Source organism: Phaenicophaeus curvirostris, chromosome 17, assembly GCF_032191515.1.
Source record: "Phaenicophaeus curvirostris isolate KB17595 chromosome 17, BPBGC_Pcur_1.0, whole genome shotgun sequence".
Lineage (NCBI taxonomy): Eukaryota > Metazoa > Chordata > Aves > Cuculiformes > Cuculidae > Phaenicophaeus > Phaenicophaeus curvirostris.
In genome coordinates this window covers 14,164,890-14,182,822 of record NC_091408.1, presented here as the reverse complement: position 1 = coordinate 14,182,822, position 17,933 = coordinate 14,164,890, and the positions used below count along the sequence as shown (strand labels likewise).

General features: G+C 41.0%; 1 protein-coding gene across 1 annotated transcript in view; it reads left to right on the top strand.

Moving 5' to 3' along the window:
• Positions 1-11,162, top strand: part of AACS (acetoacetyl-CoA synthetase) — a 47,680-nt gene extending 36,518 nt beyond the window's left edge. Inside the window, exons 11-18 of the mRNA XM_069871361.1 lie at positions 1,084-1,148; positions 1,325-1,447; positions 2,787-2,900; positions 3,407-3,532; positions 5,105-5,174; positions 6,075-6,133; positions 6,976-7,178; positions 9,868-11,162. Of these exons, the coding sequence (XP_069727462.1) occupies positions 1,084-1,148; positions 1,325-1,447; positions 2,787-2,900; positions 3,407-3,532; positions 5,105-5,174; positions 6,075-6,133; positions 6,976-7,178; positions 9,868-10,005 (898 nt within the window). The 3' untranslated portion in view covers positions 10,006-11,162. The remainder of the gene's footprint in view (positions 1-1,083; positions 1,149-1,324; positions 1,448-2,786; positions 2,901-3,406; positions 3,533-5,104; positions 5,175-6,074; positions 6,134-6,975; positions 7,179-9,867) is intronic.
• The last annotated feature ends 6,771 nt before the right edge of the window (positions 11,163-17,933 follow it).

Sequence of the window (17,933 nt, the reverse complement as noted above, 5' to 3'; positions counted from 1 at the left end):
TTCTGTGGGCTCTCACGGTGCTGTTCCCGTGTACCTGATAAATTGCTCTGTGCAGTGATGTGTTTGTGCAAAGAGCCTGTCCTTACCCGAGAGGTGGCAGCCTCTCAGCGACTGTCATTCACCTGAATGGCAGAGGAAGACGTGCCCATTTGGGAGTGCTGAAATAGCCCTCTTTCCTTTCTGAAACTATACTGTTCTCTCAAGAGCAGTCCTACCTTCCATCATACCTTTAAAGGGAAAGCAAGGATAGCAGGATCGTGTTTTAAGTTCTACTGATGTATGTATTGCCCATATTCTGTGCACTCAGACTGTTTCCCTTATCCTTATTTCTGTGTTTTCTTGAGCGAGTTTGTTGCTGCGATATAAAATGAATTAGCAGAAGGTAGGGAAGATTTCCTGAAAGTCAGCAGGTCCATTAAACTAGCACTTACATTGATAGGATAGGGAAAATGTGCAGCCTTCATTTCAAGTATTATGTTGGTTTGGAGAGCTCTAAATATACTTTTTGCAAGGGTGGAATTCAGTTTGGTTAATGAGACTGTTTCCTGTTCAGTTAGGCACCTGCAACTCGGGCTTCTGTCAGTGGAAACTGAGCAGGTATCTAAGAAAAAAATCATTGGATACTGTCTTCAGAGTGAATTATTCTTTGTAAAGCTGAGCCCTGAAATGGCAAAATGTTTATATGTAAGAGTGTAACAAGGCAGCAGCTTTGTGCTAAACAGCCTAGTGGCAATTATGGCCCATTAATGAAGTAAATGTTATAACGTTTTATGATACCTTTGGAATGTTCTGCAATTATGAAATCCTGTAAATGAAAGTGAACGTTTTCCACGAGGTGGGAACACTTTACTTAATATTTAAAGATAGAATTAAAAGTTTCAAAGCTACTGAGATGACATGTGATCTGACTAATTTTGATGGCTCAAAAGGATGTACCTTGCACTTAGAAAGCTTTAAGAGACTCTGTTACTTGACTTATCGATGTACAGTGTCTCCAGTCTCCGCTTGCTGCAGCGGGAATTGCACGTCTTTAAAATCTTAGCATGTTAAAATATGCAAAACATTTAAACTCTCTCCCTCTAGGATCACCATTCTTGGAACGGGTGCAAAGTGGCTGGCTGTGCTAGAAGAGAAAAATTTAAAACCATGTAAGCTTCAAAAAGCTATTGAATCCCTTCTGTCTTCCCTCCTGCCTTTCCTCTCCAGGTTCTGTATCTTGTCACAAAGTCCTTCATGTAATTATTCTGGATTGTAGTGATAAATAGTTACAGACTCTGGAAAAAGTTCTACCTTAACCTGTTTTGTTGATTTCCTGCTTTTTAAGGTGAAACACACAATCTCCAAACGCTCCACACTATACTGTCTACAGGATCTCCGCTCAAATCTCAAAGCTACGAGTATGTCTACAAACACATAAAAAGCAGTGTCCTCCTGGGATCCATTTCAGGTGATGCCTTTATGCTACACTTTACCAATTCTGTTCATTGCCTGTGTGCTTCCTTCTTGCTTGTTTGCCGCTGTGTATTTGGGAAGCTTAAGCCTTGGATCATTCAGGCTTGCTTATAGTTAAACTGGAATTAATTGTCTTTTTAGTGCAGAGATTTTCTGCATAATTCAGTGTGCCATAATGAAGCTTGTACACTCAAAGGCTTTTAGTGGAATGTTTCTGACATGGTGGATGTTTTGGGTTTTAGCTTTTTTTAAGCAGGATCATTTATTTTGACTGGCTGTCCTTAGGGGTAGCAGGGTGAGATCAAGAAAAGAGTTTATTAACCTACAGAATGTACTGTTCTGCAAATAGCTGACTCTAGCAGAAAATACCTCTTGGAGAGGTTTTTCCATGTTCCCATTTCAATTCTTTCATGCCAAGTAATTGGCACTGCAGACAATTTTTTTTTTTGTAAATTATATAATTAGAGAAATATCAAGCCCACATACTGTGCGGTTTGTTGTGAGGAACGCTAGCTGAGGCAACTTCTATTCGCATAAGGTTCACCACACAGCTCCTCATTCTGCTTTGTAATGAGGACTGCCTCTTTCAAAAGGCTTTTAAACTGAGTTTAGTTTGATTTTTTTTTTTTTTTTTTAAAGTCTGACTAGTCTGCTACTGACCCTGGTCTTAGTGCTGAATCTTGAACTTACCACTATAGACATTCATAGTCTCAAATGCAGAAGATTATTTTTGAGTGAAGATAACATGGTTGATTTATGTCTTAATTCTACTTCCTTGAAGCCTTAGGAAGACTTTAAATATTCCAGTTAAGAAAGCACTTTGACAGTATTTGACTTTATTTTTATTAAAGTAACTGTTCGTCCTATAAGCATAGCTTCCCCACTGCCTCTGTGCTAAAGGTGCACAATCTAAGGAAATATTGAGTGGAGTAGCTTGACTGGTTACTTTAATGAAAACAAACAAGAAAGCATTTTGGAGTCATCTTGGAAATCTTAAGTTTATAAACTATGACCTGTTTACTTCCTCATTCTTATATAATGGACATTGCATTAAATGAGATTAAAGAAGCAGGTAGAAGGAGAAAAGTTATGCCTTAAGGAATACTTCTGCTTGAGGCATATATGTGTAAGAAGATGTAGTAAGTAAGAAGAAACCTTTCTTTGTCAAAAGTCATGTAACATCATTGCTAATACTGTATGTTCTGTGCTGCTTTATGGGGATCAGAGCGCTTGGCAAAGGTGGAAGTTTGCTATTCTAGAGTTCTTCTGCAATTTTTCTGTTTTGATTTTTCCAAAAACTATTGTGTATTCTAAATGAACTTATTTTATTGTAGGTGGGACAGATATAATTTCGTGTTTCATGGGTCAGAATGTTTCAATTCCAGTTTACAAAGGAGAAATTCAGGCCAGAAATCTTGGAATGGCTGTAGAAGCATGGAATGATGAAGGTAATGATTATCCAGAATATTATGCATGCTTATGAAGTGCAATAGTTACATGACCTTAAGTTTGATTCATCAGATGGGAAAATAGCTGTTACAAGTGTGATTACACTTTGGAAACATGTTGTTCCACAAAGCCTGGATCTGGATCCATGTGGTCTGGATCGCACAGGACTCTAGGGAAGATTACCAGTGTGTAAAAAACCACTCTTCCATGACACTGCTAAAGCCCATCAGGGACAAATTCTAGCCTCTGTTGTCTGCTAATTAACAGTGTTACTGTGAATGCCAGGCTGGTGTCCACCCTGTGGTGTGACTTTCCTGAAGTTATTGAGTTTAAGGTAGGGATGAGCTCAGGAATTGAACACAAGCTGTTAAGAGCACCAGTCACAGCTCATCTCATACCTACATCATAGTCTGGTATGTAAGTAATAACTGTAGATGCTGTTTGCTTTGGTGGCCTATTGTTTACAGAAGGGAAATGCAGAAAATACCTTTTCCTTTGTAAACAGGAAAACCAGTTTGGGGTGAAAGTGGAGAGCTGGTTTGTACTAAGCCTATTCCCTGTCAGCCTACGCACTTCTGGAATGATGAGAATGGAAGCAAATACAGGAAAGCTTATTTTTCAAAATTCCCAGGTACGTCATGAAGGACTTTGGGTGTTGCTCAGACTGACCAAGGATAGAGGCTATTGCTGCTTTTATGAAGGTACTGGTTTATTGTTGCCTGGTGATAGACAGGTGCAGCTTTGGATCTAGATTTCCAGGTTGAAAACCCCACAACGTGTTTCATAACCTCACTCTGTTTTCTAGTGCTTTGTTTTGAATATGGATCCAAAACAATTTAATAAGAGCCTCTGGAAAGCTCCAATCCCATTTTGCTTGTCGTTAAGCAGATACGGCCATATCAGCCTCATAACCTGTAGTGCAGACAGAGGCTGCTTGGCATGAGTGTGAAATGAAAGTGCTGAATAGGTCAGGGAGCAATCTTCCACTAATGAGTGCTGCTGCTCCTCTGCCAGCCTGCTCCTTCCTAGCTGGAGGAGTGAATCCTAGGGGATAAGTGCTGACTCGCTACCTCATTAGCATGAGGTTTAAGTATATGCTGCCTCAGACGTGCATATTCTGCGTTCATACAGTCTTCCAGCGGTGGCAGGAGTGAAGGAGCAGATACTGTGGGCCAGAGGCTTTCCTCCTGATAATTGTGGAGGACTCTGCTTGTCCAGAGCTTTTGCTTATGCGGCACAGCAGTGCTGAACTCCCTGCTCCCTACTGGGCAGGGGATTTTATAGGAGCAGGACCTCAAGCTGCTTCTTTTTGGAGGTGGAAGCTTTTTTATAAATAGCAGCGATAAAGTGGATTCACAAGAGGAGTCAGGACGTGCAGCAGGGTATAATCGAATAGGAAAATTGAGGGAATGTTGCAGTCTGCGTGTAACCCTGACAACAACAAATGGAAAATCAAAAATCTCTGACAGTTGTTAGACTGAAATCACAGTGGCCTGGAGTCTGGAACACCTTTTCTGTTTTTCCTCATATATAGGCTTAAGGAAGTAACAGTTAAGTTAGAAAATGGTCTTTTGTGCACATGTGTGGGCAAATAATTGATGTTTGTTTTTTCTTTAGAAAAAGTTGAATAGAATTGGCATGTATTTCTGTTTGTGGCAGGCTGCTGTGGTGGTATTCATCTTTAAAAATACAAAAGTTATTCTAGCTCTGAGAAGTCAAATCTGATTTTACATTAACACAAATCAAGAATATTAAGTGCATAAACTCTCTGAGACCTATCGTACAAGCCTAGAAAGCTTCTTGTACAAAATTGCATCATAAAAGTGGATCAAGGAAGACTGGAGGGGATATTGTTACCTGTGTGGAAGTCTTCCACCTTCCTCAAAATGTGGTGTTCAGAGCAACTATTCATATGTTTTCTAAAGGGTGCTGGATAGACATGCAGACAAGCAATCGGAAGAGAACCTAGGGTTTGATCTTGATGTGAGAGCTACTTTTGTGTGTGCTAGGTCCTTATAAATGCACTATGGATTGTTTGTGTAGTTAAGTGCTGCTGCATTTGCTGCGAGTTGTTCTCAGTCTATCTGATATGTTACATTTTTATATGTATTTTGCTAAATTATGCGAGTTGTTTTTCACAAATGTCTGCTGTGACCGGATGAATTAAGAAATCAACTACTTAACCTCTGTCATTCTCTAATAGGTGTTTGGGCCCACGGGGATTACTGCAAAATTAATCCCAAGACAGGAGGAATTGTCATGCTGGGTCGCAGGTACAGTATTTTGGTGAAAGCATTCTGAGTGAATAAGTGCTAAAATTTGCAAACTTCACCGTAGAGCACAACGTACGTGATTGTTGTGCCTGTCAGCTTTGTATTAGTTTTGTTAAATCCAGTAATGAATTCAGCCCTTAAATTAATTGGAGCAGCTGGATTAGAGAGAAGGGAGCCCATTTGTATATGTGAACACAGGACAGTATTGGACTTGGTTTTGTGTTCCATGGCTTATAATGATGATCTGTAAGAGTGTGAGTTGGGAATGTAGCATGTTCGAGGTGAAGGTGGTGAATCAGGAAACTTATCTTCTGGTCTTGGCTTTGCCATTGACTTGCTTTACAGCCAAACTTAATTACAGAAGGTGAGGTATTAATTTGTGCCTGTATTAGTGATTGTAGACATTCACAATCACAATTGTAGGTAAACTTTCTGCTTGCATTTAAAAGCTGCAGTTCCAAACAAAGTTGAGTGAATGCCTTGAAGGCTGGATCTGACAATGTCACAAATAGAGTTGCTCAGCAGACATACGATGTGAGGCTGCTGTGTTTGAAATGCAAGTTCCAGCTAGAAGAGATTGGAAAGTGATTATGTGCAATTGCAGTATGGTGGAATACTACAAAATTCTTGATCTATTTTGTCATCAGTGCTCTGTGTGTGTGTTTGAAGGCTACTGGAAAGGGGGGGGACTGGGAAAGGTGAATGAATAATGTTGATGTTCTCTGTGCAACTTTGTTCTAATAAGCAAAATGCCTTGAATCAAATCCTTTTAAAATTTTCTAATGTGGCTGCATATTCACTGCATGAAATGTACAGAGACTCAGTTAATTGCATCAATTTTTCTCTTTTCATCAGACTCTAATCACATTTTAATGCTTCTTTGTTTTGTTTGATTTTCAGTGATGGTACGTTAAATCCAAATGGTGTAAGATTCGGAAGTTCTGAAATCTATAACATAGGTATGAAATCAACTTTCCACCTCTTTCAGCTATGACATGGTTGCCTTAAATCTGAAATGTAAGCATTATAAAGGTGTCTGGGAGGATTAAGTAATAAAAGACTTGCAGAGTTTCAAATGAGAGGCAGTAGAAAGCATATTAGAATTAACAGTAAAATTCTGTTTTGTAGACTTGAAATTGATTGCTTTCCTAGTGTATCTGTAGGATGCAGATAAGTAGTCAAGATATTATCCATAGGATGTTGCTTTCATATAATAAGGCCTTACAGACTAATTATATCATGCAAGTTTATAAGAGAGTATCTGACTTCTGAAGCTCTGCTTTTTTTTTCTCCCCAAGACAAGCTCTTGACAGTGGTTTTGTTGTATCTTTCCTAATAATTAGATTAAGTTCTTCAGTTTGTGCTTTGTATTTCAAAGCAGGTCTGTCTTGTGAAAGGCAATGAAACTGTGCCTGCAGAGGTGCTAAGCTGAGACTTAAGCACCTGTTGCCTCTCCTTGTTCTTGTATGATCAAGCATCTTAGTTTTATGTCTATGCAGCAGTGGGGATTATGAGGAAAGACAAAGAAAATGGCTTATCTTAGAAGCTTGTTATTTGTCCCAAAAGTTATAGCAACCTTTTTTGGTCTGGGCCTAAGTGTACAGTCCTTAAACTTGGATTTTCCCCCGAGCAGGAGTTGAAATTTCAGAGCACCCAGAGGGGTAGCTTATTGTAGCCAGGACACGTGTTTTCTTTCCAGCTTTAGGAAAGGTGATGCTTCTTTTGTTGCAACCACAAAAAATATGCATCCAGAATAACACACAAATGCAAGTGCTGACAAGGACTCTTCCTTTATTTTCAGTTGAAGCCTTTGAGGAGGTTTCCGATAGCCTCTGTGTCCCTCAGTACAACAAAGATGGAGAGGAGAGGGTGATACTTTTCCTGAAGATGGCATCAAACCATGTGTTCAGCGAGGATCTGGTGAAGAGAATTCGAGATGCAATACGTATAGCGCTTTCTGCTAGGCATGTTCCGAGCCTCATTCTAGAAACCAAAGGCATTCCGGTATGTCATGAAAAATGCTGCCTACTTTTTTTTTCTTTGTCACCTTGAATAGTAATTAAGGAGCAGTTGTCATTGCTCTTCAAACCCACATGCGTGGAAATTTTAGCATCTCAAAAGTGTATTCAAGCTTTATAAATAGTTTGTCTATGTTGCCTAGCAACATCATTTCTTCTCTTTTTCAGCTAAGCATGTTCTTGTTTTTTTTAACAATACCTAAAAATGCTCATTCTTAGTTTATAAATGTGTTGTGTTTTCTCAGTAATACACACTTTAGCCTTTTAAAGGAAAATGTTAAAAAGGTAATTTAGCTTTTCTGGCTACCCAAAAGATTACTTCATTTTTGTTTCCCTGTTTCAAGTGGCATTCTTATGAAAGCTGAGAGCACTGAGCAAATTTATAAAATCATCTTGTAAATCATTTCACTTTTACATCTCTTTAGCTGCTTAAATGTGGTTCTGACTGTCTTACCTGTAGGAGTAACTGAAATAAAATCTTTGTGCTTAGGCTGAGAGGGGCGGGAGGGAGAAATTTGTACAGCCAAGGGTTCTGCATGCTTAGTCTTCAGATACAGTGCTCTTCCTTGCTGTATGAAGTCTTCAGTTGGAATGCCTGTTTTCTTGTAGTCCTCTGATGCTAGAGTCTCCTCAACAGCTCTATGAGCAGCAGAACGGGAGTGCAGGAGGGCAGTTGTCTCAAGTCTGGTTGCACTTAGACCTGAGCGTGCATAACGAAAAGGCTTGAGGCCCCAGACCAATTGATACTCTGATACCTGTTTGCTGTTGGTGTAGGCTTTGGTGTGAAAGCAGCCTTGGGTTCAGGACTGCCAGCCTGTGTGGTGCACACAGCCATCTGGTTCTGATCTGTTGAGTTATTTCTCTTTTGGGCCACTGTTGGCAAATAATACTTGACTCAAAATATTGCATGATTGTAAAATCCCCTGCACCTGATAAATGAAGTTTGGATTTTCTGAGTTGCAACTGAGTTTCTGCATGAAATGCTGAACACTCAAACTGTGTAAATCACCTGACTGTACAGGTGAAGTTGATGGCAGTGAGGTGTTTGTGATGGTCTGCCCCTCAGGAAAGCCTGCTTAGGTCACTAACTAGCTCACACTTTGAGTTTACATTTGAGTGAATTTTAATTACCTTTCAGGTAAATATGCTTAGTGGTGAAGTGATCAAAGTTGTCTCGTATCTCTCTTTGAAAGTTTTGCTTGGAAGGGAAACCTCTTTTATTTTCTGCTACTTTTTGAAATGTATCGAATCCTTATCTGAAGGTACAACCTAATCCTGACTGTGTGCTGACACTGAATGCTGGTAGGAGTAGTACAGCTGTGGGAGGTGATTAGGACTTCAGTAATACAAAGCATGGTTCTTGATGAGACCCAGGTGTTATAAAACATACTCCAAACTCTTGGAGCAAACCTTTTGAGTCCTATCCTGACCATGTGAACTTTCTAGTCGTTATCCACAAGATGTTTACTTAATAAAAGGAAACTTTACTGGACGGTCTGTCCAGTAATTTTTCAAAAGGGGGCAGTTCCCTTGCAGGCCACTGATGTGTTCTGGTTTCTGAGCAGTTGTGAAAACTGGTTACTAATCGTTGAGGAGGAAGAGTGGTTGGTTAAGGTGATTCAGGAGGGTAGGATTACACATGAATTTGGTGGTTTTTGTATGGAAAAGTTTGTTGTATCAAAACCAATTTTGCAAGAGCATATTGAGGGTTATTTAGCTGGTGCAGAAAGATCCCTAATAAGAAATAGTGGTGCCAGTAGTTCAGGAGTTTCAGTGGCTTTGGATGCCAGGAACAATCTGGGTTCCTCCATCAGCAGATTCAGTGGTAAAGCAAGTGTTTTTGCTCCCAAACCTGACAGACAGCCAAGGAGGTACTTGGAAGTCAGTGTTTCCAAGTTGCCATCCCCTAAAACTTCTCATGGCACCAGCCCAAGGAAGGTTGTATTATAGCCTTGGTACCATGAAAGCAGAGAGCACCTAAAGTGGGCCTGGTGGTTCCTGTTAACGTTGTCGTAGTTCTTCCTTCCTGTAATTTACTAGTTGGAAATTAGTGGTCTGGTCTCAAGAGGAGAAGAATTAGCATTGTTTTGTTTCTGCAGTGTTGTTACTTTTAGAATAACACAATATAATAGAATGTGTGTGATTCATAAGTGGAGGTGAAGCTGTGGCTTAAGTTTCGTTTGAAACATGTAAAGGTTGAGTAACATTTAAGCTCAGTGTTTCACTCTAATGTTTTAGAAAAAACACTGTCCATTCAAGAGATGAAAGTCAAGGGTTTCTTCTCCCGAAGCCCAATTGAGCTGGGCTTTGGTTTTTGAGCCTGGTCTTAGAAAATTAAAAATAGGATGTGTCAGAGCATAAGAAATAAAATCTTGTGTTTTTTTATACCATGATTCTCATCTCGTTTCATTGGTTTAAGTTGGAGCTTGATCAGATTTTCACAGTATTACCACAAAGGAGTAATAAACTAAAATCACATAAACTCTTCTTTGAATCCCACTTTCTCTTCAAGTGATTTTCAGCAGAAAAATGCTGGTGCCTTATGTGTAACAGAGAAGGGAAGACATTATGCTAAAGTTTGATTGAGTTCTGGGATGGGGGGGAGGTTTGTGTGTATTTCCATTAAGCTACTATGTGAAAAGTATAATTTTACCATTGCTGGTTTTGTTTTTCAGTATACAATAAATGGGAAGAAAGTGGAAGTAGCTGTAAAGCAAATGATTGCGGGGAAAAAGGTTGAGCAGCGGGGAGCTTTCTCAAACCCAGAGACTTTGGACCTGTACCAAAATATTCCTGAGCTACAGAACTTCTGAAGTCACTTGATTTTTTTTTTTTTTTTTGCATCTGTCTTGGTTCTGTTTTGTATATATCAATACTGTATGTAAAGAAAAAGCTCTATTTAATACTGGTGGTTCTTTCTTTTAAAAGAAAAAATACTTCATTAAGTGCTTTACAAAAGGCTTGGGTAAAGCTTAGCTCCCTCTTATTGGTTAAATATGCCATACATCTTGGAGTTTTTCCAGCCTGGAAGGAGGAACCTGCCTGTTTTGATTTTTATATATATATATATATGAGTGCATCTTTTCTGGTTTGTTTTACATCAGCAGCCCATCAAATGGGAGCACCGATAGCATAAGTCACAGTTGCAAATAGGATACCTTAAGAAAATGTTGACTTTCTTATTTTTAAACTGGATTTTTTAGCAACTTTTTTTTTTAATCCATGTGTTTCAGTCAACTGTAAGGAATATACAGTGATTTTAACTCCCTGACTGTGTAACATGAGTGTCCTGTATGTAGTGTGCATTGAAATGTTCTTATAACATCTTTGACTTGGAGTAATTTCAGTCTTGAAATAGCTCACGGTACCCTTGAAAGTAATTGCTGCTTCATTTTGTGATGTAACCTTCCTATTGTTTTAAGCTTTTAGCTGATAGACTTCTGGTCGCTCAGAAGGTGAGGGAGCAATTGCCACCTCCTTCCTGGTTTAAATCCAGGTTATTTCCATGGAATTTACTGCCATTGCTCTGGATTAACATCATTGCAGTTGAAGACAGTGTTTTGCTTCCTTGTTTTGAAGTTCTTTGTCGGCTGTAAGGCAACAATCCTGTGTTTTGTTAGCTGAATAATTCCAGTGTGTTTAAAAGCTGGTTTTGTAACTTTTTTTACTACATGTCACGTTGCAAGCGAAGCATAAGATGTTTTCTAGCTCTGTATCCTTCCAGTTTATAAAGGGAAAAATACTGTAATGAGCATACTAAAAACAGTGAAATGGACAGTGAATGCACTAAAACATTGTTTTGTTTTTCATGAAATACTGTTGCAGTAGTTGTACCGAGCCACTGGCATTCAGGATCTCCTGCACTATTTGAATTTTGTGGATTAAGTATTTAATGCATTAAAATCATGGATGTCCTTGCAATTGCGTTGAATGCACTCAGCATTGATAAGCAGTTAATTAAAATAAATTGATTCTTTATATATAATATATATACTACACTAGCTTCACGTTCACTCAGTTTTTTGTCTTATTTTTATTTTCCTTCTGGGTGCCATGGAATTATTTTTAGCTTAATTTGTTGTTTTTCATGGTTTTGATCCAAGTTCACTCCACAAAATTCTTGTTCTCTGAGAGTTTTATCCTGTTTTCTTATGCAGAGCCCAGGACAAGTAAAACATTGCTGCTAATTATGTATGCATGGTTGGCTCATTGAGAAGGTCACAGGTGAGCAGGAGTGGAAGAAAGTGTGATGGAAGTGGGCCTTGTGTCAGTACAGTAAGGAGCTGTAGGCTGTGATGTGTTAATGCTGCTAAAAGGAATACTTCTGCGCGCTGAAAGGTGCATACTCTGTTACTTAGGGCAAAATCTAAACTCTAGTGTTTAGCTGCAGCTCATAAGTGTATTGTTTTTCTTCCACCCTGTGCTAGGCTCTGCTTGCTCGCTCCAGTGAAGCTGAAGGCCATTGCAGAATATGTCAAATGCTGCTGCTAATAATTCAGTAAGGGTAAAACCGCCTATAAATGCGGCTGAGCAGTAGCCCCTCTCAGGTGGTCTGCGAATCAAAAGAACACAGTCACTGCAGGATGCAGAAATGCCTCATTAGCAAATGAGGCTTTAAATGAGCTGGTCTCCATTTGAGTTTCTGAACTGTACAGAGTCAGACAATATACCATGCTGGCATGATAGATGTGACAATATAAATACCAAGCACCCATTAGGAAAGTATAAAAATGAGCTATCCAGCTGCCAATAACCTATGATTAAAATTACTTTTAAATTTCTTCCCCTCTGGCATGCTATATATAAATTTTACATTAACTGTGACTTTGTATTCATTAAAACTTCATTATATTGTTCTTTAATTCATGCAAAATGTCTGGAGTTTACAAACCCCACAGATCCTTATTAATAAGTAATTTTGGGATATTTAATTAATTAAAGATAGTTTAGAAGCACAGATAATTAAAGATAGTTTAGAAGCACAGATACATTAAGAACGTATACAATGCCTAGAGGCTGCTTTTTCAATCCTTTATCCTCCCGGCAACCCTGTAGAAGGTTTAACAGATCTCATTTGATGTCTTGCAAATATCGGATGTTGCAAAGCTTTTCCCAGACTACGGTTACAAACAAAAAAGTAGATGTATTTTTATTGATCTGTGCACTTTATGGTTGGTTTCAAGGATCTGAGTTGCAGAAGTGCTGGGTGCCGACAGCTCATGGAGTTCCAAGGAGGAGGAGAGGTAAGTGGACACTTCCATTAGGCTGTGAAATGACTTGCACTTGAACTGCAAGTTCCCAGCACTTGAAGAGCTGAGAACGCCGTCCAGATTTGCTGCCTCCAACTCCACCCACTCCAAATCCTGTTCTCCAAACAGCCAACATGCACTAAAGGTGAACAAAGGTAAATGAAAGTGACCTATTGCTTTGGATGCTGCCATGGAACTGTGAGCATAGCTGCCCTCCAGCAAAATATTGCTGGTGTGAAAGCACAGGCAGTTGGAATCCTAACAGTTTGTAAGGGAGGAGCAGAATGGTTTCCTTTCTGCTTCCCTTTCTTGGCTATAAACCAGCTGTGTTCTTTCTAGGGCTTGAGCATAGGGCCAGTATGGTCAAATGTGGTGTCATGGGGTCCTTGCAGACTAGTGGCACCCAGGTGCTTGGCTGCAGAGATGAGGTCTGGCACGGTCCTGCGGCCCCTGATACCACTGTTGGCAACAAAAGATCCCGTATGCACCATGGCTCCAGCGTGCTCCTAAGGCAGAAGATGAATAGCCCTTGCAGAGTGTGTCTGAGCTGATAGTGCTGGTCTCCCTCAGGTGCTTTTAATTCAGTTTTGATGCCTTAGTGCTGTGTAACTGATTGTACCTTGGATTGTGTAGCCCCCTTCATTTTTTTTTGCCTGTTTGCAACCTGAGTTTCACAGTGTGTTGGCTGGAAAGTCATGAATGCAGGTTTTAGTGGCATGCAAATAGAATTAGTTCTGGAGACTGCTTTAAGCTTCTGACATAGATGTCCAAGAGCAAGGAAGTTCAGAGCAGAGGTCTTCAAGTTTGGTGCTTTTCTCACTCAGTCTTCTGCAGGTTTGAGCTTTTTGGGGTCTGAATTTTGCAATGGAATTGGTTCATTCGCACTGGACTTGGCCACAGTTTTATCACTTTCCTTTTAGAAATGCGCTGTTGTCAGCTCCTGTTAGAGCAGGTACTTCCCCCTCCCACTACCTTATGATTCCAATTAATTTCTCTGGTTAGTGGTGGTTCTCAGAGAAATAAAACGAGCTGGTACGCAACAGCCCAAGCAGGGCATAGCTGATAAAATTATTTATTTGTTATATGCAGGAGAAATTGGTTGTGTGAATCACTTATTCTGTGATTTTTAAAACGCAGGTAATTGCATCTTCCCTGGGGCCGTTCTTGTCTTTCAGTTTAATGCATACATATTTAAAAGGATATATTTTACAAGGCAGAACAGTCAATCACACAGGTAAATGGACATTAAAATAATATTTAAAATGCGTTAGTAGGGAGTACTAGAAAAGAACTGTAAGGTTTTTGGTTTGGGGGGGAAAATGGTGTCTATAGATAATGCTCTGGAAGGGAGATGGTGTCCAGGTGTGATGGATGGTCTCCAAGTGAATCTTTGTGCAAGATATTTGGGAATGATCTTCCTCATGTCATGTCTGTGGATGCAAGTCCTGCCCTAGTCTTCCTGTTGGTAAGGGTAGCTCCAGCTGGGACACAGCAGGGCTTTGGGGTGCCTTAATAGCAAGATGGAGATAAGCGTCTTCCTAGATGGCATGTAAATCATGGGTGCTCAGCAGGCTGTAGAGGGAGGAGAAGGTTTGTGGATAGTGAGCACTTTTGCAAACATGAAGGCCTGTGGTGGATCACAGCGCAAGAGCTGCATGAGATCAGGCCCTGGCATTGTGATCTGTCTTTGTGCTCAGGGGCACAAGAGCTTGGGTAAGGTGGGAAAGACATGTTTGTCAACTAATGGATTTGAAATCGCCTGTTGTGTTGTGCTTGGCTTGGAGTGTGGAACAGATCGTAGAATCACAGAATCACCAGGTTGGAAGAGACCCACCGGATCATTGAGTCCAACCATCCCCATCAATCACTAACCCATGTGCCTCAGCACCTCGTCCACCTGTCCCTTAAACCCCTCCAGGGAAGGTGACTCAACCCCCTCCCTGGGCAGCCTCTGCCAGTGCCCAATGACCCTTTCTGTGAAATATTTTTTCCTAATGTCCAGCCTAAACCTCCCCTGGTGGAGCTTGAGGCCATTCCCTCTTGTCCTGTCCCCTGTCCCTTGGGAGAAGAGCCCAGCTCCCTCCTCTCCACAACCTCCTTTCAGGTAGTTGCAGAGAGCAATGAGGTCTCCCTTCAGCCTCCTCTTTCCAGGCTAAACACCCCCAGCTCTCTCAGCCGTTCCTCATAAGGCCTGTTCTCCAGCCCCCTCAACAGCTTCATTGCTCTTCTCTGGACTTGCTCGTGTTCTTTGAATAATGCTTCATTTCTGTTTCTGCATTTCTCTTCCTTCCAGTGTGTCACTTTATGGAGCACTTTACCTCTGTCCCTCTTTGAGACCCTGATCAGAGATGTTTCAGTATATAGTAAAGCTTTAGTGTTCCTACAGGTGATCTTTTGGAGCCCTACATTGAGCAACTTCTCTTAAATCTTTTAGCTCATTACTGGTTTCCTGAGGTCGGTTGGCTGGTTCTTGTGTCCTACAAAACTGAGATGATAAATCCAAAAATGCTTGGTTCATCTTTCTCCCTTCGTGAGGAGGATATTTTTAGGTCTTAAATAATCAGGTCTTAGACAGAACTGAGATGCAACTTAATTTTCTTTACATCTTTTGCAGAAAGAGAAAGCTACCCGTCATATGTTGTATTCTTCCAGAAATTAAACCAGGGTACAAATTGCTGTGAAGCGTGGCCACAGTCCAGTATTGCAGCCTTAGAGCTGATGAGACACCACATATTTTCCTTCCTGGGAATTAGGGGCCTTTTTAGATTCAAATAATGAGATAATCAACATCAGTTTGAGCATCTTGGTCTACATGATCTGTGTGCAAAGTGGGACCTAATCTGTTATGCAAAGGAGAGGGAAGCAGCCTCTGAAATGCTATTAGTGAGTCAAAGTGTGTCTCAGAACAATTTCAGTTGCAGAACAATAAGATGTCCCAAAGTATTAATGTAGCAGGCTGCAGCTGTCCACACAATTTCTCATCATCACTTCTGATGGCCAGAGAAATTCTTTCAAACCACCAGTCGGAGATGAACTTAAGTGATAAAACAGTGTTGGTGGGGGTGGGAAAATCCTTAGCATGCCGTTGCTTAACTGGGTTATGTAGCACATTAGTGAAAGCTTAATTGGACCTTGTAGTTCTTAATTAGAAGACCTTAACGAATTCTCATCTTACTACTTTTGACAAGTGGTTTTGCAAAGTTCAAGAGGCTTATCAGCATTCAGACTGAGATTCCAGCTGAAATGATAATGTTGGAAAAAAACATCATCTCCAGGATCGTTAATTAGTTTACAATAGCATATTAAAGTATAGACGTAGGGGTTTGCATCACTAATGAGGAGCCTGCTCAAAAAACCACAACCCCTTTTCAGTTTTCTTCCCTCTTCTGTAGTGATATAAAGGAACAGAAGAGTTGGTTGTTACAGGATAACAGTCCTACCGAGGGTATCCCTGTGTGGTTTCTCTTAGTTTAATGAAGATATTGTTTCTGTAGTCCGTGTTTTGCCCAGGAACAGGAGAGTATTTCTTATCCGTGTGTGGTTTGCATGCTGTTAGAAACATGGCTTGGTTGTACTACCTTGTTCTCCAGAGCCCTGGATGCAGCGTTATGGAAAAGAACAGCTCCAACACCACCCTTTGAAGGAGGGGGCTGTTGTATAAGAACGAGCTCTAAGCTGAGCATTAATTGCTGGCCAAGGAGAGCTGCAGTCAGTAGTGATGTGAAGGTTTGAGAGAGGACAGACAGGGAAGTGTGTCTGGGGCAGGAGAACGTGAGGACGGAGGAGGAGGTCATGGTGGTGTTCCTTGCTTTGCAATCCTTGGATACTGTGTGATATTTGGGAGCCTGCAGCTGAATGCCTGTGCCTAGGACATGCCTCTTGTTTGGCTTTGGTACTTTGAAAAATATATTTTTGGAAGCAAAACCTAGTCTCAACTGAAAAATTTCTTATGACCTTTATGGGGACAAGGTCTAGGGTCACGTTCAAGACCCCAGTTTTTATTAAGCCCTACTTAGTGCGATGGGCTTTTTCCTTCTCTAAAAAGCAGAGTTTACCTCAAGCTCTTTGTAGAGCAGCCAGAGAAGGACAATCCCAGTCTGGTTCTAACGCCGTTACACCTCCTGATGCCTCTGTCCGGGTCCGCAGCATGTTTTGTTGCCCAGGAAAAGGTGTTTTTTTTTTTTCAGAAGCTCACTAACTTGAGTTGTGTCTTTACTTTGCAGTGGAGTTTAGACTGATGGGGTATACCTGGTGCAGCTGGTTCTGTGGGCACCTGGATGAGGGGAGTGGGACAGGCACAAATGCTGCGGCCGGAGAATGTGATCTGTAATCATAATGAACTTCTGGCAATGCATTTATTTCCTTCTAAACCTGGTGTATTTCTCTTCAGCCCGTATTAGCTATGAAGAGGTTAAAGCTAAATGGAAATAGATTGTGTAAAGAAAACCAGGAGAATTTGTGCTAGTTTAACTGACTTGGTTTAGAAGGTGAGCTGAGTTTAAACAGGTGAGACTTCTAAGTTTGACAGGGCCGAAGAAAGCAGCCTTGAGTGTGCAAATGTGATATTCAACTGAGAATTTTAATTTGCTTAGTTCTCATGTATAATAAAATATGCTAGATACATGACACTTCATGAATTAATGCAAGAGTATAAACCATGAAGAGAGATTCCTGTACAGGATTTGTTTTTATAATGCAAATGCCAAGCAAGGCTTTAAATGGACCTGGCTATCTGGAGTCATGGGGCCTATTTCATGCTTCACTTGAGGGTTTTCTCCTGTTTCCTGAAGCAGATCATTGTTGGAGGGGGCGTGCATGCATTTGGGGAGGGAAGTTGGGAAGGAAATACCCAGACCAGCACAAACCCATCTAAACACCAGCACAAGTATGTGAGCTTTTAGCACCTCAGGGCCCTTCTGGTTGTTATCAGGTGATGGTCCAGGTGCTTTGCCCTCTTTACTTTTATTGTATGGAGAGTAAATACAGGTGTTGCCAGGATTAGTGTAATGAGAATAATCCATGCCTGTAATCCTGGGGGTTGCATATGCTGCTGGGTGGCAGCCCTGTGGCTGCTGCAGTTCAGAGGCAGGGCACTGCTGTCCTGCCTGCGATGAGGGAGGATGCTCTGGGCGTCGTGGGGAGAGTTCAGCTTATCCCCTCCCTGGGTGGCTCTGTTCGCTGCTCCATCTTCTTGGCCTCTTCTCCCAAGTGACAGGGGACAGGACGAGAGGGAATGGCCTCAAGCTCCGCCAGGGGAGGTTCAGGCTGAACATTAGAAAAACATTTTTCATGGAAAGGGTCATTGGGCACTGGCAGAGGCTGCCCAGCGAGGGGGTTGAGTCACCTTCCCTGGAGGTGTTTAAAGGACAGGTGGACGAGGTGCTGAGGGACATGGTTTAGTGTTTGATAGGAATGGTTGGACTCAATGATCCAGTGGGTCTCTTCCAACCTGATGATTCTATGATTCTATCTTTGTGCCACAGCTGTTCACA